Source organism: Dermacentor silvarum, chromosome 4, assembly GCF_013339745.2.
Source record: "Dermacentor silvarum isolate Dsil-2018 chromosome 4, BIME_Dsil_1.4, whole genome shotgun sequence".
Taxonomy (NCBI): domain Eukaryota; kingdom Metazoa; phylum Arthropoda; class Arachnida; order Ixodida; family Ixodidae; genus Dermacentor; species Dermacentor silvarum.
Genome location: NC_051157.2, coordinates 42,138,938 through 42,158,965, shown reverse-complemented (window position 1 = coordinate 42,158,965; position 20,028 = coordinate 42,138,938). Strand labels below are relative to the sequence as shown.

Here is a 20,028-nt window from a genome sequence, read left to right as displayed (position 1 = left end):
CCAATCATCCTAATTAGAATGTGTGCTATAAAACAGATGTTTCCGTAACTACTGTTTCCGTAAGGGGTGCTGACTACCATTTTTATCACCATTACCAGCAGGTGAACCATTTTTCTCTAAGACTGCCCTCGCATGGGCACATCCAATGAACATGCAGGAATAGATGTGCTGTGCAGAAATAAGTTTCAGTGAAACACGGGGATAGTTACAGGACAGAGCAAAACCCTCTGGCTGTGTGCATGCTCTACCTTTCACCATGAAGGAAAGAAACAAATAATGGCATGTGTCATGCGACAATCTTGAAGCCTATAGTCATAAAAAATAAAAAGGAGGAAGCAGGATTAATGCACCTAAGCCACTATGGCAAGCCGCTATTTGTAGTCACCCTGCACGGCTGCGCTGGGCACATCTGCTCCATTGCTTGGAAATTGTAATGCGAAGTTAATCGTGCGGACACTCCAGAGCTAGTGTTGCCATTGCAACAATGTTTCCAGTTATCAAGGCCAGGTACTTAAGGCATCAAATGTGGCAAGCAAAAAGTGAGTGGCATGGGCTGGAAAAAGCAGCAGCAACTCCAGCAACCAGCAGCCCTCAAGTTTACCACAAACCAAGCCACATAAAGTGTGCTGTTCCCAGGATACAGTGTGCGATGCATGCACTTCCTACGATTCCTCAGACAGAGAGAGAACATCAGAGGAGATTGCCTTGCGAAGGCCGACTGCTTGACGTCATGCTCTTGCTAGCTTTTTTCTTTCCTCGATGCTCTTTGGCAATGTCCACCTGAACTTGTTTGACCAGTGTACATGACAATTATGCCATTTCCATCTACTTGCAAGGACATGTGGACACAGTTCACAGTTATAAGTGCGAAATCTCCCTTCAGGGCTCACATCTCTAGGTGGCACATGCACCTGCCGCCAAGTTGGATGTCTTAACTGCGAGTAACATTTATAACCGTCACATAAATACTTACTCAACATAACCAAATGCAATACAACACAGGCAGGCTACACACCTTCTCTTTGAATATGAAGTCTGCGATGCTCCTGCTCTGTCAATACCTGTAAAGAAAATGCTTTTTTGTTGACTCATTTCGTAGCATTGGACAATATTGCTGCTATATAACTTTGCACTTACACCAGATTCAAAAGAATGTCTGAGGTTGCAAGGGAAACTCGTGCCACCTGTACACAGCAACAAAATAATGAGGAGACAGAATGAGCATTTAAATGCTAGAGAATTCAATCTGTATGCAGCAATAAAATGCCACATACAGCATTCAGGCACAACTGCTGCGACACAAACAATGACAATGGCAGTAGATGGAGTGCACACAGCTGACCATGCAAACAAGAGCAGCGCCCAGCACAGACCATGCACAATCAATTGCAAGCGACCGCTGTGAATAAGCTTATCACTAAGCTTAGCACATTCAATTTTGCACTGTGCTTTACTTGCAGCAATCAGGCTACTTCATCTTTCCATATTTTCTTTAAGCAAGAAATAATGCATCTTACCATTTTCAGCAGACCCATTTCGCACATAGATCTTGCTATCGCAGAATTCCTGTAAACATGCGAAAATATAATTTTCATGTTAAACTTTCCTGAATGCAAATACAATTTTGAGTGCCAGTTGAAGCCCACTAAAACATTTCCCGTTGTTTTTCCCCAGTTGTAACTTCGCTGAAGCCACTGGCGTAATTAGAGACATGTTAGCACTTCAGAGCCGACAATACTGAGCATGCAGTCAGCAAACCTTCCCACCCACCTCTGAAACTGCCCTGGACTTGCCCCTGGTTGAAGCCCGGCATCTTAGTGCTAACAGCACACTTCAGTACATTTCCCAGCCGAAATGGTTACTTCTACTGCCCCTTAAAAAATTTTCAGCAGAGTTCTACTGTGTGCTGCATGACATTTGCAGAAATAAAAAGCAGTGTACACACTTACCGTGTAGGTCTGGTTGTGGCATGTTTTTCTCACAACTGGTACTGCTGAACCCAAACTGGCACCTGAAGCACCACAAGAGGTTGAAGTTTTGTAATACCTTCGTGCCTTCCATACGTAAGGGGGAGGGGGGGTATTCTGTAAGTGTCCACCTAGTGGACATGTCCATTTCATCTGCTGCTGAAGTTCTGATTGGCTGGACTGGGGTACACATCAGAAGGAGACAGGCACTCCAGCCAATCAGCACTTCAGCAGCAGACAAAATGGTCATGTCCACTAGGTGGACACTTACAGAATAACCCCCTGGTCTGCTGATCTACTATACCATGGCATTTGTCTGTTTTAACAGCAAGAACTAATCGCCTTGGTGTACAGGGCATATATATACACCAGTATATAGTTCCCACCTGGCTAGTTTTCCACCAGCATAACCAGTTCTTCCTCACAGTGCCAGCTGCCGGTTCGACCCTCACACGGCACTTGCCGGTTTTTTGTATCTCCTTACATAGGTACATCATAACATGCATCGCAAGCGCTATGCCGGCCGTTCAAACATAGCAGACGACTGGATTGTCGCTAGTGAATCCATTCTTAATTCTTTCAAGTTTCCTTAAAACATCACGTATAATGGTGTCATATAGGTGTCATATATTGCTGTGTTGTTCATATATGCTTGATGTGCCTTATGAATAAATCGTTTGCAACAGCAACAAGATTTTTAACGTATACTAAATATTACATAAGGGCCTTTAATGAATTTAAATCTTGCAAGGTTTGTACTCGGAACATCGCCACTTTATTTTGTTTTCATTAAGCTTGCACTCTTGCAGAGAACTTTACATTTTTACAAGTCAGATAAGTGTGTGTGCAAAAAAGTGTGGAGTACCAGAGGGGGGAGGGATTTAATGCCTCAAGAATAGCATGGCACAGTTTCTATAATAGAGTGCCATCAGCTTCAAAAATATTATAATAAAAAAAGTGTTGTTCTGTACTTTTGAGTGCGTGTACGGCTTCAAGGATACGTAAGCTTTTAAAAGAGTACGTTACAAACGTAAATTGGTTTATATTGAACTTCTTTCAACTGCACTATGGTGAACAAACTAAATTCATTAAGGGCTTGTCTCCTTTTTGTCTTTACAGGGCGCGGAAGCTTGCCAACTTCTGCGCAATAAATTTTATATATGGGTTCGGCTCCTACAGGCGGCAAGTTGTCCACATCTTTCCGTCCACTTTCATTTCCCTTGACATTATCATTTCTACACTTCAATTAAAAACAACAAATAATTTCCCCAATGCGTTTATTCGCTTCATATGGTTGTGACTAACAAAAATCGAGCCTCTCGGTTCCCCTTCCTCTAGCTCATTTAATAATGTTAATGGCACAAGGACGACGTTTACCTTGCTGCAAAGGTATGTGGTCAACTTGTTTTCCAGGCTGAGGAGTCTGTTCAAAAGGGGAAAAAAAAAAAAAAAAGAAAGTGTAAGTTGGAAGAAAATGCCAATACGAGCACACCGCACATTGTCAAAGCTCTTACCCTTTGGCAGCATCCAACAAACAACGTCACGTAACCATCTGAAATATGTTAACATCATTTTATACAACTGAAATGAAAGCAAAGCACACTCGTGATACGGCAGGTGCAGTGTCTAAGTTGTTACTAGTTTACTATCCCAAGCGTGTGAACATGTGTAAAGCGCAATGCAAAAGTTTGGAAATTGCGCCTCTCGAATAAGCGCCAACGCACGCCCAAAAATTGTGGCGCTGCTTTCGGACTAATCTAGGTAGGCCTACGATAGCGATCGCCGCTGGCAAATGCGCCTGCAAATTCAGAGAATTTACCTTTGGGAAGTCCGTCGGGAAACACCAAGTCAGCGACAAACGGCTGTGTCGCGAGGTCAATGAATATCTTAACTGTCATATCTATTGCATTATTTTGTATTACATTTCGCGATATCCAACTACGAGCTAGGCGATGAACGCCACGAGCAGTGTAAGGAGAGAGATGCTGGCAGTTACGAACAAGCCCACCAGAGGCGCTAGTTGTCTCAGCTCAACTTTACTGAAGCGTAAAGCGAAACGCGCTAAACTACAACTGTTTAACTACATTTAATTCAGCATTTCTGTAATGTTTACTTGATATTCAAAGTCATATCACAGATACCAAAGGACAAAAATAAAGAGAACGAAACCGAAACTTTCTTTAGTACTGCCGTCTTTGAGCGCAAGCGCGTAAGTAGACGCCTCGGCAGTGGCGTAGCCAGGGGGGGGGTTGGGGGGTGTCAAACCCCCCCCCCCCCGAAATTTTTTCAGCAAACCCCCCCCCCCCCCCCCCCTACTAACCCACACTTTGTTTTCGTCGCTTCGCGCTGACATAATTCATGAAACCGGTGCTACTATCACAATTTAATTCCTGGGCGCTTCCGTTTGGGTTGGTAATTTACAGCGAATCATGTCTGCATATGGAAAAAAACTGTCACGGTGTTTGTCAAGGCTTGCACACTCTGTGAAGTTTTGGGCGAGAATGTGGCGGCCGCATTCTGAAGCAACAAATGCGCAACAAATGAAGCAACAAATGCGGCAGCCGCATTTTAGATGATGGCGAAAACGCTCGACGCACGTTTACTTAGATTTAGGCTGCACGTTAAAGACCCCAGGTGGTCGAAATCTCCGGTATACATTTCCGCCGCTTCCCTTCAGGTGCCGGTTAGGCCGCGCTCGCGCAGGATTTTAGGCTACGTTCACACTTGGTCTCGAAGCTGTAGGAAGCGGCAAAATCTCGCCTAGGCGGCAAAACAGGCAGAAAAACAGGCTGCGAGCCAAATCGGTCTCGGGCCGATTTTTTCGCCATGGCGAAACGGAAACGCGGCGGAAAGTCGTTCTGCTTCACTGGAAGCTACACTAGCATGTAAACAACCGGACCAGGTCGTAAAATGGCACCGGGCACCAAAACCATGGCACCAAAAGTGTAGGCTGTAATGCTGATCGACGCGATCAAGAACCAGCCCTTGCTCTACGACAAGAGTGGCACTAAAACGTACTGTCAGCAATACTCGCGATAGTATTCAACGTCGCGCGACCGGAGGTGCGGCAACGAAGCCTTTTTGGCGTGACCCAACTTCTCGCGCTTTTGCAAAGCCAGGCGAACCCACCACCGCCGTTTCCGAGGTGTCCGCGTCTTCCGTTTATTTATTGTCCATTTCTAGAAAACAAGTAGGTAGAAGTATAAAAGCCATTTCTTCTTCCACTTCCATGGCAGACAATAGTTAGGCAGATTCCTCGTTGGCGCTCCATAATTCTCCTCGCACGTGTACGGTATGTTGCAGAAGTCGCGGGGTGCTTTTCTCGTCGCGACGATAGAATGGGAGCGTAGGTCTCACGTAGGACGCGCAGGCTTTGGCGAGCCCCAACACAAGGGCCAGCCCAGGTTTTAGCTGTGGTGTTCCCGTTGCCCCTTTGGTGTCCTGGAGGCGCCGACAATACGAAATGATGAAATGTTATTACAACTTGTAAATAAAAGCTATTAAAGAAATATCACGCCTAGGCACCAACCTGTGACTCAGCGCTACCGCTATTATTCAGCGCTACCGCTACTGTGACTCAGTCCTGACCCTTCTGGTTTTCTGTAAGCAAACTGGAGAATTTGTGAATAAAACAAATATATATATATATATATATATATATATATATATATATATATATATATATATATATATATATATATATGAGTAAGTTTCGGAAAGCTGGTCGGGCCCCAGCCCCCTCCGGCAAAATAACTGAAATTACCGGAGTTCATTCCTGCATCACTATAGCTAGTACACCAATCAGTCGAGATTCTGTGAGGTACAAGGCCGCTTCCTGTTTGCACCGGCGTAAGTGAAGCAGAAATGACTTGCACGCACTACTTTAAATGCGTACACATGCCATATCTATGCTGTGCGGTGAAATATTCTGTACAATTCTGAATCTGTTGACGTAAAGGCAAATGACGGCTGCACGCTCGCACACAGCGCAAGACACAGCGGCCCATGCACTTGCCGCAGGAAGTGCAACCCTCTCGTATGAGGGAGCGAGGCGACGAAAGCTTCGAAAAAAAAAAATAAATAAAGCCTTACGCGTTTTTGCGCGTATTTAAGTTTTCTAGCGCAAAGACAGCAGCGAACAAGTTATTGCTATGGGAGTAGGTATAGCCTGGTCACACGTACATTTTCACGCGTATAGCCGTCCTTGACTTGTGAAACGCACTTCGCCCCGACGAGGACGACGCCATCTACGCTTAACGGAAATTAACAATTAATGATGTCTTCTCCGATCGCACGGTGTCAATGATGCGTTTTCGAAGACTGGTCCATTCAGTGGCGCGATGAGAGACCGTTGCTCCAAACGCCCACTGTACCTGTCGTACTTACTGTATTTAATGAACTTACTTTAGTTTTTACTTAATATCTTCACAAGCACACGCACACGCGAGGGGGGGGGGGGGGGGGGAGGTAGGGGCGGTCCCATGTCTTTGATATACATGTCTAGAGTCTGCTCTACCGCTATTTATTATCGATCACGTGACCTAGAGGAAAGCGGAAGCTTGCCCCCCCCCCCCCCCCCCCCCCCCCCGGTCGGGCCGGTGAACCCCCCCCCGAAAAAAATTTCTGGCTACGCCCCTGCGCCTCGGGAATACCAAAGACACAAATATGATAAAATATATGATGAACTCAGACACTTTTTAATGGTATTCGAAAGTAAGGCAGTGTTTTATGACAAATGCCCCCGCTTCAGCTCTGATGTGAGAAGTCATTGTTACAGTGCCTGCATCACACAGAGCTGCGTCCGTTCATTTTTGATGTCCGTATATGTGTGCGATCTTTTTTAATCATTTTATATAACTTGCGGCAAACCCTCCGAACCAAAAAAAAAAAAAAAAACGTTGTGTAGAAACCATCGACGGCGATTGTCAATGCAAGTACGTAGCCCGAACGAACACACGAAAGAACGAGCGAGTGGACAAACGAGGGAGAGAGTCTGAAGCAAGCGAGCCTAAGAGATTTCTCGCAGATGCTAACCACTGCCCACAAACCATGAAAACAACCAAAAGAGCCAAAGAAAGCCATTCGCCTTAAAAAACAATACATTTTATATGAACTACATTTGTAAGCGTTTTTAACATGAATCAGTGATGCTGCCTTATCACTGATTCACTTATCAGCACTACAATACAGCATTTGCTTTGTAATCCAGCCCTGACCGTTGGACAACCAGTTGCCTCATTTGACCCTCATGTATCGTTGATTTTGTTAGAAACATTCGGTGGCCTTATAATGCCTTACGATTAGAGCTGGGCATAGATGAAAATATTCAACCAAAATAATCGGGACCTTTTACACAATTATTGGATTTTTGTGAGTACGCTTAATTAAAAACAGGTGGTTTTTGCACATGAACATTGAAGAAAAAAGAAACCACGCTACAAATCTATATAGTTGCCTTTGATATCATGTAAGGGACACTTTGCGTGAGTGAGCACAAGCTCACTTAGACGCAATCTTAGTCCAGCTGCAGAGGCAAAGAAATTAATTCTTCTCCACCAGCCCTTACACAGGATGTGTCAGCTTTCTTAGCACAGGTATAAGGCTCTCCGGTTAGACCCTGTTCACCAAGGGTGTAACCAGTAGCAGCATGCATTTTGCTACTTTACTTCACTTATCTAGAACAAATTTGCTTTAGGAAAAAAATTATTGCCGTGCTGCTGACCTTTAGTTTAATGACCACCACTAGCAGCTGCAAGTAGAGAAATTTTTCCCTCCACCGGCTCGAAGTGCAGGGAACTCGCATGGCTTTTGTCTCGAGACACCTACAGGCAGTCTTAGACAGAAAATTATAGTACAATACATACGTCGTTTCGGCGCTTGTTGTGCAAGTGGAGCAGGGACATCTAGGTACAAAGCTTGCCTGATTTGCTCCTGTAATCTCAGCCAATTAATCATTAATAAAGCATTAATAAATTACAAGTTTAATCAATCAGTTGCCATGCGGCCATTAGCCTGTATGAACCTGACAAGTAGTAGGTGTAGCACGTTGTGGATGAGGACAAACAGAGTGACAGAACACACTCATTAAGAGGGCTGGTTTTCAATTACGATGTTGCTCTACATTGTTTCAATGAGGGGAAGAGCATATAACAGCTATACAGCACCTATAAAAAGAGCAGTGATAAAAAACAGTGGTTATAAGAGTAGAAAGAAAAACATACAGCACGCAACGTAGTTTGAGAGAGCATTTTTTTTTATTTCAACAAGGTGACAATGTGTTTTCAGATGGTTCTGCATCAGGTATCTGTGAGTGGTAGTGGATCAGCACAGCATCACCTGCCACATTTATTAAGCACTGTCCCTGTAAGGAAAAACGACGTCTGCGTCTGACACTACAAATAAAATAAAAGCAAACAGCAAGCAAAACCAATGGACAGCTTTACAAGATAGCAACAGACAATAAAAATTGAAAAAGTTCAATGGCATTGACATTCTCTTTCTAAAGCTTATCCAAGGTGCAGCTTACCTGATTCTTGTGTGGATTGTGCAGCAAGATACACTGAGTCATCTGAAAAGCCACAACTGCATTGCCTCCTAATGACGCCACATGAGCTCGCACTATTGCCAAGATTTCAGTCATGAAGCCTTGCACGAAGCCATTCAGGCCACCTTCCTGTAAGCAAGAAACGGAAATGAGCATTTGCATTAACACTGGCTGTTCAAAGCAACATCAGAAGTCTTCACTCTCACACCAATTATTGTCAATGGATTTAGTGAAATAAACTGTATTACAGAAATATGTCAACAAGAACTCGTAATAAAAAGTCGCTGCCATGTACGTCCTTCACACCATCTTGCTTTTGGCAGATTGGAGAACTCAAGCCTGATTATAAGCCTTGAATAGGCTTGGGAACTTAATTTGCTGATTTGCAATAGTTGACACTGAAGAATTCAATGTTGATGTATCCTCTAAATGTATCTTTGTGTATAAATATGTATCATCATCTAAAGATTTTAAAATTAAACGAACTCATGACACATGCAGCAACCATTAGCCTAAGACAGTTAGAAACACTCATACATAATTTAAAAACAGACGTTCGTATGCTGTTCATTCATTCTCTCGTTTCTGCTTAGCTCCTTTTACCATGCAAGAATTATGACACCTTATGAAGTCGAGCCCTTGCCAACCTCACAGTATTACCAATGCTGCACTATGCTATGCCACTGCATACCTTAAAAATGTGGTGAACACCAGTTGTGAAATATTGCATACGGTATAGGGTCGGCTTTTTCGAACCACTCCTATGCTTTGTGACAGAGTCTGGTTCACTGCAAAAACACTTGCCTTATAATGCCATGCAAATACAGCACACATTTCTCAATGATTGCAGTGCAGTTATTGTATGTGGCCACAAAGAGTTCACAATAGGGCAAAGTGCATCTAGTATAATCAGACTTCAATCACAATAACTTTTGCTTGCTAAATACATTCACTGATCAGCTGAAGGACAAGAGATTATTACACCACTTCTATTATGACAAAAGTTTCAACAAGCAAATTTTTTTTTTTCATTGCACAAAAATAAAAGGGGTATTCAAAAAAAGGCTTAGAGAGTGAGCCAATACAGATTATCTTATCTGACTTGATCAGCACAACTTTTGGATTGAACTAACTTTGTGGCTATACGTTCAAACAAATACCACTAAGCTTAGCTAAATACTTAAGGGTTTTCCAAGGTTTTATACCTCTACAAACCCTTCAACATAGATCAGAGCTCCACCAGCCAAGCTGAAGAGAAGTTTTACCCACCAACAAAGGTGTAGCAAAGAGCAATTCTGAGTATCGCATGAGAGTAGAGTGAGACCTTATGAAATGTGGCTTCATACCTCTCGTATACTTGTACCCTCACGGATGAAGAAGAAGTCTAGGTTTCCCAAGTACTTCTCGATCTTTCCCCCTGGCACATGGTCAAGAGATGTCAGGTCAACACCATGCCTTCCACAGCCCAGTTCCTATTAGGGTGAGGGCATAAGCACAACAAGAAAGTAAGATTTTAAAAACCGCACGAAAAATCACTGACTGATGAAGAAATTGCGGTCATTAACCAAGTCAAGGTGAAAAATAAAACAGACGTTTCGGGACCCGTATGGGTTCCTTGATCACACTAAAAGCAGGCAAGAGCTGCAAGTCGTTTTTATGCCAAAATGTGACGTAGAGGATGGGTATGGTTAGCAGGCAGTTTCCATCAGTCCTGTTGATACTGTTGCTCGTCATTTTAATAAAGATTCTAACAACAGTCGTGTAATCGGAATATTTTCCTTAGCTATTATAGCAACTTTTCCCAATCGATGCAGTGACTGCAATTGTCGGCTTGTTCGGCAAGGGCGTTCAATGCTTTTTTCTTGTTAAAAATTTAAATTATGGGGTTTTACGTGCCCTGTGCAAAACCACGATTTGATTATGAGGCATGCCGTAGTGGGGGACTCCGGAAATTTGGACCACCTGGGATTCTTTAACGTGCACCTAAATCTAAGTACACGGGTATTTTCGCATTTCACCCCCATTGAAATGCGGCCGCCATGGCCGGGATTCGATCTCGCGACCTCATGCTCAGCAGCCCAACACCATAGCTTTTTTCTTGTTGGAGACGTCCCTTTGGTGCTCCTTTAATCTTCTTGTGAACTTGCCGGTTTCGCCGATGTAACTGCAGCTGTAGTCTGCGCATGGTAAGTTGTAGACAACACTGGGGTAGTTCTTGCTTTCAAGCCGATCCTTTACATTAACAAGCTGATTTCTCAGTTGTTGGATGGCATGTGTGCTATTATAAGATCTTATCTTGAGAATACACTGCCAAGAGCTTCGCTGATGCCAGGCACATATGGGACGCCAGCGCGTTTTTTGAATGACTTGCCTTGAGACGGCTTGGGATGGAGGACATGAGCTTCCATTTTGTTGATAAACTTCTTGGGGTACCCATTCCTGGATAATTTGAGACAAATTGTCTTCAGTTCGTTCTGCATTTTGTTGTCACTTGAGCAGATGTGTGTGGCCCGCGTCACAAGAGATGAGACGACGGATCGCTTGTGGCAAGCCGGGTAACATGAATTGAAGTTTAAGTACCGGCCGGTATGAGTCGCCTTCCTGTGCACAGCAAATGAGTCTCATTCCACTTCGCCGCACGAAGATGTTAAAGAAGAGGAGGCTATTGTCACACTGGTATTCTGTAGTAAATTGTATGGCTTCTTCTGCTGAGCTGAGAAGACGCAGGAGGCGTGAAGTGTATTGCCTTCGCACAATGCAGAAACAATCGCCTACGTAGCGAATGAAAACCTTTGGCGTGGGAGCGAAGTCAGTGAGAGCCTTCTGTTCAATGACCTCTATGACCAAGTTGGCGGTAGTAACGGAAATAGAAGCACCCATGGCAGTTCTGTTGATCTGCCTGTAAAACTGTTTGCCGTAAGTGAAGGTGTTGCTCAAACAAAAATCTGAAACGTTTCTGCTTTATTTTTCACCTTGACTTGGTCAGTGACCACAATTTCTTCATCACCATGTTACCTGACCAGACGAATGTTCGTCGAACTCTTGACTAAAAATCACCGACTGCGATAAAGTAGTACGATTTTTTTATCAGTCAAGCAAGAGCTTCTAGATAAGCCTATTTTCCTTGACCGCAGGCTACATTTATTTAAGTTTAGTAGTGTGGATTCATGGGCCACTTCGTACATTCTCATTCTATGATAGGCAAACCAAACATACAAGTGTAGAAAAATAAGACCAAACTTGTGGGAGAGCCACTTTAGTGTGGTTACCCATTTTCTAACTATGCAGTGTTCAGATAAAAAAAACTAGCATTATTTATCAATGACATCTACTGTTACTTGTACTATATAGTCGGCACCTGTTACAACGTACCACGATAGTCCAGCGAGAAAGGTCCATGAAATCCGAAGTCCGTTCTATCCAAAAATTATGCCCATAGCACCTTGTGAAAAGATGGACCTTCGCATATACTGCTCTCTATACTACATTTCACAAGTCGTTTGCAGCACTGCCAAAGTTATGTAGTGGACATAGGTAACATCACAGCACAGTGGAATGTAGTTCCGGGTATGACTGTGATTACTGGCATGATTAGAGAGTTTTACTTTTGCTTGGTATACATGATATGTTGCAGAGATATGCGACATGTTGGGACCTTTGCACATGCATGTCGTATGCCACGAATTACTGGGGCGGTGAGTGGACGCAGTGTGGATGAACACACCCAGAGGTGCATTCGGCGTTCCTATTGGCTAAGGAGTCCTACAGCTTCCACAGTGCCGCAATCCCTTTGTGAGATGGAGTATAGTGTTTATTTATTGGAACATCGAGACAATTACAGAAAAAAAAATTTTTTTTTACTCTATAGTAAAATGAATTTTATAAAACAATTTACAATGTAGACCACTTATAACGTAAGTCGCCGGAGTCGCGAATATCCGCACTATAAGCGGTACTGCACTGTAACCAAAACAACTATTTTATTGCGATAATGGACACTTCAGACGTTTTTGAGGCATTATACGCTACTTCTTTGAAGCGAAGCAGGTTAGTCCTAGTGACACTATCAGCCCCAAGCCAACAGCAGTGGTGGCGGTAACGTGCTTGTGTGTGTAGTTGTTCACAGGTATAGTGTGTTTGTTCCTTGAAAAAAAGTGTATCTTTGCACTTTTCACAAGTGGCCGGGAAAAGTTGCGTGCAGACCACTGCCACACGCACGCATCGCTGCAGCAAAATATGTTGTATATGGCTCATGTAGACAATATTAGTTCAAAGTTTTGCCAGTTGTAGCCAAAGTACATTAACCCTTTGCGGTCCGTTGTCGGGCAGGGCCCAACAACGCAACACGGCCATAGCGGTCCACTGTCGGGCACCGCCCAACAGGAGTGTTCGGGGGTTAAATTTAGAGGTTTTTCTCACTGCGATTCGTGCGCAGACAAGAGATGATGCGCCATCTCTTGAGGGATAAATTAACTTATTTTGTTGAAGTTTACTTCTTTTTGCACTAGGGTGCAGCACAATATTCAGCACAGCTTCTGGATACCAGAGCGTTCTCACTTGCGCGCAAAACCGCACGTTCGCGCGGTTTGCTGAGAAGCATGACCACTTTTTCACCGCGTGCGTTTTACGGTGGTGCATTTAGTGAAAGCTTCTAGAGGTTTCCATTGTCAATAGCTTTATCTTGAGGCACACACAGCTGCAGAATCATGGTGAGAAAGAACAGAGACACCTGCAGTACTGCCGCAACCTCATCCAACAGCTGCTGGGTGACGTGAGGGCTAGAGCCAAAAATCGGGGCCCGTCTGCGCGGAAGGAGTGCAAGGCTAGATGGGAGGAGCCATTTCATCTACAAGCTCCCAGGCCGAAGCAGCAAGGACTGTGCTGCTTGTAGCGATCAAAAAACAAACGGAGGCAGGAGGGAAACTGTAATTTTCTGCAAAACCTGCATTAACAACCCTGGCCTGCACCCAGGAGAATGCTTCGAGCAGTATCACACGCTGCTCAAATATCAGTAGAAGAGTTGCCTGCAGAATGCAAAAGAAAAAATAAATATCCTGCGAGTTTTTCTTCCCACAGTTTGTGGTTTTCTTTGCGGTGCCACAAACTGGCAAAATAGTTTCGGACCAGGACAGTTTCGGACCGCAAAGGGTTAAAGGTGTAATTTGTTTCATCAATAATATAGGCAGATTAAACTTAGAAGAATGGTCTGTTGTATTCGAAATGATGTTGTACGTATGTGGATCCATTGTAACAGGTGTGGACTGTAATCGTACATCCCTTATCAACAAAATTTTAATTCTCCATACTACAGTAAACCCCCTGTACGTTCCCGGTTGCTGCGTTTTCCCGCGTACGTCGTTTGCGGCCGGTCCCGCACAGCTCCCATTAGAAACCAAAGCATTGGGAAACCCGCTGTTACGTCGCAACTGTGGGACCGTTCCCGCATCATACGTTGCGAACTGCCACACCGCGCCGGCGCCGAGCGGCCATTTTGACTTTTCATGTCGCTTGGCTTGGTTGCTTGACGATGGCATTGGCCGCCCAAAGTGCTGGGGGCGACATTTATTACGTATTTTCGGTTTCCGCCAGCAAAAGTATGGCCTTTGATATCCGCTTTTGCTATCTAAAGATGTCTATGACGCGTTGCGGCCCTAAAATTGTTTTGGCTCATAGATGTTCCGTATAAAGTCCAAGGGCGATAACGCCGTCGCCGCGCGCCGTATGCTTTCTTTCGCGCGCGAGACGCAGTCGTCGGCTCCCCTCGCACGCTTTTCACTCGCACATACAGCATACGTCGCCGCGCGCGTATGCTGCATGTGCGAGTGAAAGCGTGCGAGGGGAGCCGACGACCGCGTCTCGCGCGCGAAAGAAAAGCAGGGAGGAAACGCGCCTCCTTCCGTTGCGCTCGAGGCACCGGCGAGGGAGCGAGGGGGGGGTGGGGGGTGGGTAGCGGGCAGCGTTGTGCTCTGGCATCATACTGCGCGGGCGGCGCGCGCGCGGTCCCGCGGCCGTATCTTGAAAGCGATCTGCGTGGGGGCAGATTCTATGCAGTGTAGGTGCGTCGGCGGCTCGTGGCTTTGTGCGTGCTGCGTGTTCTCGGCGCTCAGTTTGGGTTGAAGCGATAGACAACAGCACGAAGGTCACTTCGCTCGCTTCTGCAGCGGCGCTTAACTGCGCGTGTCCGCGCTCATCGAGTGTGATGTGTTCATGTTTTGCCTGTGGGCGCTGACACCATGTTTGTTAATTAGTTAATAACCGAATGTTTACAAGTTTATACAGACGATAAATACTATTCTTACTTTGTATCGCTCATCGCACTCGATACTTCGGGCTGTCGGGCGAAACTACTTTTTGTCGCACGTAAGAATTAAATAATATTGTGTGCAGTTCAACACTACTCCCATTTCTCAATTTTTTTGTTTCCTGGCTCTTGCGTTTCCCGGCTCTTACGTTTTTTTTTTTTACGGTCCCGTGAAAAACGTAACAGCGGGGTTCTACTGTAGCATAGCAAGTGTCCTGAGATGAAAAAAGTTGTCAACCACCTAACTGTAGCATGAAGCTACCAAACGAAGCCCAAACAATCTCTTTTGCCATATCAGCCTGATTTGCAATATTCAGTGGCTCTACACACTTTGTGTTGTTGATTAACTTGGCCTCACTCGGTGATCTGCTAGCCACCTGGTTAGCTCAGAGAGTAGTGCGAACACATCTAAAAAAGCATTGGTTGCAGATTCGATGCCAAGATTAGGATGGCGAATGCCCTGAAAAGGCAGTGGTAGTGGGTTCGATGCCCCGACCAGGCCAAGTTTTTCTTAAACTGCAAAGCTTTCAGTCTAAGAAATCTGTTTGGGTTTCCTTTGTAGCATTGCGATACTCTCGGACAGATGACAATTTTACTCTTTCATTAAACTTCCTACATGTTGTGAATTTCTACATAACTGATTTGCCATAAGAAGTCACTCTCCAATCCCGCACTGTTACTGGAATTACGATGTGAAGCCTCCAGAGTTCAATATTCAGTACAAGCTTTCTTTCACAGCCAACACAAAAGTTGTTTTCTTGAGCTAGTACTCCAACCATTATTATCCAACGTGATGGGGGGAGGGGGAATTGCAATGCATGTGGTACAACCCGCAATAATAATAATAATAATATAATAATAATAATAATAAAATAATAATAACTGCAGAAACTCCCCATTGCGGAATTGTCATTCTCTACTCTACTCATACTCTACCCTTGAAAACAAGGCTGCCATATTCTAAGAGATAAGCAACTGAAAAGAATATGGCACACAATATGATGATGTCCCCAGTAAACTTCTCTGTACCACCAATCATGTGTTTGGTAAATAAAAGAAATGTTGATGTAGTGCTTTTTTTTCTTCTTGCATAACTTGCCCGCCTACGCGCTCCCCTGCGTTCCAACGTGTCCTCGTCAGAAGCTTCTCCCTGTTGTTGCAGACGCAATTCTCTGGTTGCTTGCGCAAGCTCTCACTCGCATTCTAACTACACTTGATAAGGCCAAATCAAAACACGCCAAGCATCTCGACGAGCTCACTTGCCCGCGGTATATTCATAAGGATGTTCTATGCTGCTTGTCGATGTGTGCTTCCGTCGCATAATGGTTTCAATATCGGGCTTCTGTACTAGAAGTCGTGTATTCAAACCGTGCCATCATACAGTTTTATTGTTGTTTATTTATTACTTTTAAAACAGTACTTTGTTTAAAATAATGAGTTTACATCATTTTAACAATTTTAAACATCATCGCTGGCTGAACCAACCGCCTTGCAGCTCTGACAGACACTAGTGCCAGACTTCCCTCTAGTAATTTGTATGAAACTCTATGGTTTCGGCTTTGGGCACATGTGTGTCGCCACCTGGTGGCTTTCTGACAAAATATCACGTCGGAGGTTCGTGCGCCACAAGTTGGTGGCAATAAGTGTACAAAAGTTTGTGTCTACGCGGAAATTCACCTATTCAAGCCTAGATGGCGCTACAGAAATTTTTTTTTTGGGGGGGGGGGGGGACATGAAACGGAACGACGAATGGAAAGGAGCAGGAAATGACCCCAGGCACCTAGCCAAAGAATGTTACGCATGAATAATAAAATGCACAGTGGGTTGCGAAAAACACCATAGTGGAGGGCCGCACATTATTTTAAACCACCTGGAGGTTCTTTAATGTGCACCTAAAATCGATGTACATGACAATAATACCACGACAATACTAATAGGTCACCAGAGAGAAACAATTCAGTGCCCCCCATTAGCAAGAGTAGCTGTGTGCCCACCCCACTTTTTTTTTAATGGCTTGTCCTTTTCTAACTCACTGCTTATAAGTCACAGCGATTACCTTGTTGCCATGGTAACTTTATGTGGAGAGTGAAGGCAGTAGAAACACGTACCGCTTTTAATTTCGCACTCGGCCACTCAAACACCCTGCTTACCTTGGCAGATTCCTTTTCTTGCTTTGCTTCGAGGCATGGATTCAACCAGAGGCCTTTATAAAATACATCGGTTCCATTGGCCACATGCAACAGTTTAGGTGTAACCAGGTGGAGCTTTTCTCGCTTTCTTTCTCACAGATGTGGATTTGCAAAACCCGAATGCTCCTTAAGGATGTCAGGTAAAAACTGCTTCAATTATTACAAGTGGGATTTGACATAATGATAGAAAATAAGAAAGCTCACCATCTGGCGCAACTTGCTCATTTCACTGGGGTCCCATCGCCTCTCTTGACGTCTTGCTCCTGATATGATTTCGTAGTCCATATTCTAAACAGCAACAGAGGAAGTGAAAGACATCATGCTTCAGTTTGTGCAATTGAAACTAATGAAATAAAGAACAAATCCATGATCACTACACTAGAAAAAGAATGAAAGTTTTCTGATTATGGACCAAATTTCCAATGCTAGAGCTGCCTCGTGAGCTTGGCGCCGACTCACCTTTCAGGCATGAAGGAACATATTCAAATACTACATAGTTAGTAAAGCCCTGAATACAGCAAGACAGACAAATGGGCTGGTTGGATGACGTTCATCTTAAGAACTTTTTCAAGGGCAACGAAAAGACGAGACAAGAAACAACAGCACGTAAGCACCTTGTCCTGTCATTACTTGTATCTTTTTTTTTTATAAGTTCCTAAGAAAAAGCTTTAAATGTTTTTACAGCAAAGCTTTATATGGCTAGTTTCCAGCAGATCGATGTTCGTAGACCAAAAATCCCGAAGATAGTGCAATACCGGGCTGACCCGTGGCGGAGGTGAAGCAGGCTTCAAGCACTCCGCCAACTTGCAAAAAGAAGTTTAATATCTTGGGTTCAAATACAACCCGTACCATATATTAAGCTGATAAGAACAGGTACAGTAGAACCCTGTTGTTACGTTCCCGGGTGCTGCGTTTTCCCGGCTGTTACGTCGTTTTCGGCCGGTCCCGGCACAGCTCCCATAGAACCCATTGGTAACCCCGCTGTTACGTCGCAACTGTGGGACCGTTCCCGCATCATACATTGCGAACTGCCACACCGCGCCGGCCCGAGCGGCCATTTTGACTTTTCATGTTGCTTGGCTTGGTTGCTTGACGATGGCATTGGCCGCCCAAAGTGCTGGGGGTGACATTTATTACGTATTTTCGGTTTCCGCCAGCAAAAGTATGGCCTTTGATATCCGCTTTTGCTATCTAAAGATGATGTCTATGACGCGTTGCGGCCCTAAAATTGGTTTTGGCTCATAGATGTTCCGTATAAAGTCTAAGGGCGATAACGCCGTCGCCGCGCGCCGTATGCTTTCTTTCGTGCGCGAGACGCAGTCGTCGGCTCCCCTCGCACGCTTTCACTCGCACATACAGCATACGTCGCCGCGCGCCGTATGCTGTATGTGTGAGTGAAAGCGTGCGAGGGAAGCCGCGCGGCCGTGTGCTGAATTTGCGAGTGAAAGCGTGCGAGGGGAGCCGACGACCGCGTCTCACGCGCGAAAGAAAGGCAGGGAGGAAGCGCGCCTCCTTCCGTTGCGCTCGAGGCACCAGCGAGGGAGCGAGGGGAGGGGGGGGGGGGGGTAGCGGGCAGCGTTGTGCTCTGGCATCATACTGCGCGGCGGCGCGCGGTCCCGCAGGCCGTTTCTTGAAAGCGATCTGCGTGGGGGCAGATTCTACGCAGTGTAGGTGCGTCTGCGGCTCGTGGCTTTGTGCGTGCTGCGTGTTCTCGGCGCTCAGTTTGGGTTGAAGCGATAGACAACAGCACGAAGTTCACTTCGCTCGCTTCTGCAGCAGCGCTTAACTGCGCGTGTCCGCTCTCATCGAGTGTTGATGTGTTCATGTTTCGCATGTGGGCGCTGCGACACCATGTTTGTTAATAGTTAAATAACCGAACGTTTACAAGTTCTACAGACTATAAAACTACTATACTTACCTTGGTATAAGCTTCATCGTTCAATCGATACTTCGGGCTGTCGTGGGCGAAACTACTTTTATGTCGCACGTAAGAATAAACATAATATTGTTGTGCAGGTCAACACTACTCCCATTTCTCAAATTTTTCCTGTTTCCTGGCTCTTGCGTTTCCCGGCTCCTTACGTTTTTTTTACTTTTACGGTCCTGTGCAAAACGTAACAGCGGGGTTCTACTATACTATACTCTGACCTGCGTCGGGCCATGTCTACGCTTCGCACCATACACGTGTGCGCCATCCCACGTATTCAAACTAGTGCCTACCAATCTGAGTGTCTTCTGTCTCCTGACGTCATGCTCTAAGTAGGCTCCTTTCCTAAGTTCTGCTCTGACTGTGAAATGGGTAGGCGCGTGTTGTATCCGTCTGAAGAAGAACAGCCTGCCTACCAAGAACGACGGTGTGAACAGAAAAGGGAATGGGCGCGGCGGCGGCAATGGAATGAGACCAGACTATGAGTGGGTCGGGGACGTCAGTGTAAGTGTGGTGCCCGCCAGGACCGCGAGGCAAAAGAGAAATGCGAACCGTCAATGTGGCCCCGATCCACAAACTCGGAACGTTTCACCGCAGGCAATGGTCAATCACCACATACACAGCTCGCTGTCATCACCTTCACAGAGTGGAAATGACACTGAATTTTTTTATTCCAGAGCAGGTGATGCTTTTTAAGGCAACATCTGAACCGTGTGTGAAAACCAGCATTTCTAGCCTAATCCAACGTTTTTCACATACAGTCAGGCTTGTTTATATTGAACTTGCAAGACAGTGCCTGCAATTCAATATAGCTTGCAATATGATATTAAAGTTTTATAAAATTTGCCCCCGAAACACGATCCTTGAGCGAGGCTTCCTCCTTTTTTTCTTTTTGTAGTTTTGAAATAAACTTACTTTACCAAGAGAGATGCTGGCTAGCTGTTCGGTTAACTTTCTGAGATGCACACAGGCCCCTGGGGCGAAAGGCATTCCTGTTTAATTGAGATGTTGCTGACACGACAAGGCATGGCCGCGGTGTACTTGCATTTTTTGTACAATTTTTGAAAGAGAAATGAATTTTTCAGCTCATATATGCACAT

General features: G+C 45.0%; 2 protein-coding genes and 1 pseudogene across 3 annotated transcripts in view; all 3 read right to left on the bottom strand.

Annotated features, from left to right (window-relative positions):
* Positions 1 to 3,949, bottom strand: part of LOC119449873 (zinc finger protein 668-like) — a 38,741-nt gene extending 34,792 nt beyond the window's left edge. For both annotated transcript variants that reach the window (XM_049665493.1, XM_037713155.2), the window contains exons 1-7: positions 3,787 to 3,949; positions 3,482 to 3,519; positions 3,345 to 3,390; positions 1,950 to 2,011; positions 1,518 to 1,566; positions 1,138 to 1,184; positions 1,016 to 1,061 (exon numbers count right to left, since the gene is read on the bottom strand). In XM_049665493.1, coding sequence (XP_049521450.1) covers positions 1,016 to 1,061; positions 1,138 to 1,184; positions 1,518 to 1,566; positions 1,950 to 2,011; positions 3,345 to 3,390; positions 3,482 to 3,519; positions 3,787 to 3,865 — 367 coding nt within the window. In that variant the 5' untranslated portion in view covers positions 3,866 to 3,949. The remainder of the gene's footprint in view (positions 1 to 1,015; positions 1,062 to 1,137; positions 1,185 to 1,517; positions 1,567 to 1,949; positions 2,012 to 3,344; positions 3,391 to 3,481; positions 3,520 to 3,786) is intronic.
* A 4,255-nt stretch (positions 3,950 to 8,204) lies between these two features.
* Positions 8,205 to 20,028, bottom strand: part of LOC119448575 (C2 domain-containing protein 5-like) — a 41,041-nt gene continuing 29,217 nt past the window's right edge. Inside the window, exons 15-18 of the mRNA XM_037711807.2 lie at positions 17,206 to 17,289; positions 9,858 to 9,983; positions 8,494 to 8,640; positions 8,205 to 8,328 (exon numbers count right to left, since the gene is read on the bottom strand). Of these exons, the coding sequence (XP_037567735.1) occupies positions 8,227 to 8,328; positions 8,494 to 8,640; positions 9,858 to 9,983; positions 17,206 to 17,289 (459 nt within the window). The 3' untranslated portion in view covers positions 8,205 to 8,226. The remainder of the gene's footprint in view (positions 8,329 to 8,493; positions 8,641 to 9,857; positions 9,984 to 17,205; positions 17,290 to 20,028) is intronic.
* On the bottom strand, positions 17,720 to 17,897 carry LOC119451136 (U2 spliceosomal RNA; annotated as a pseudogene).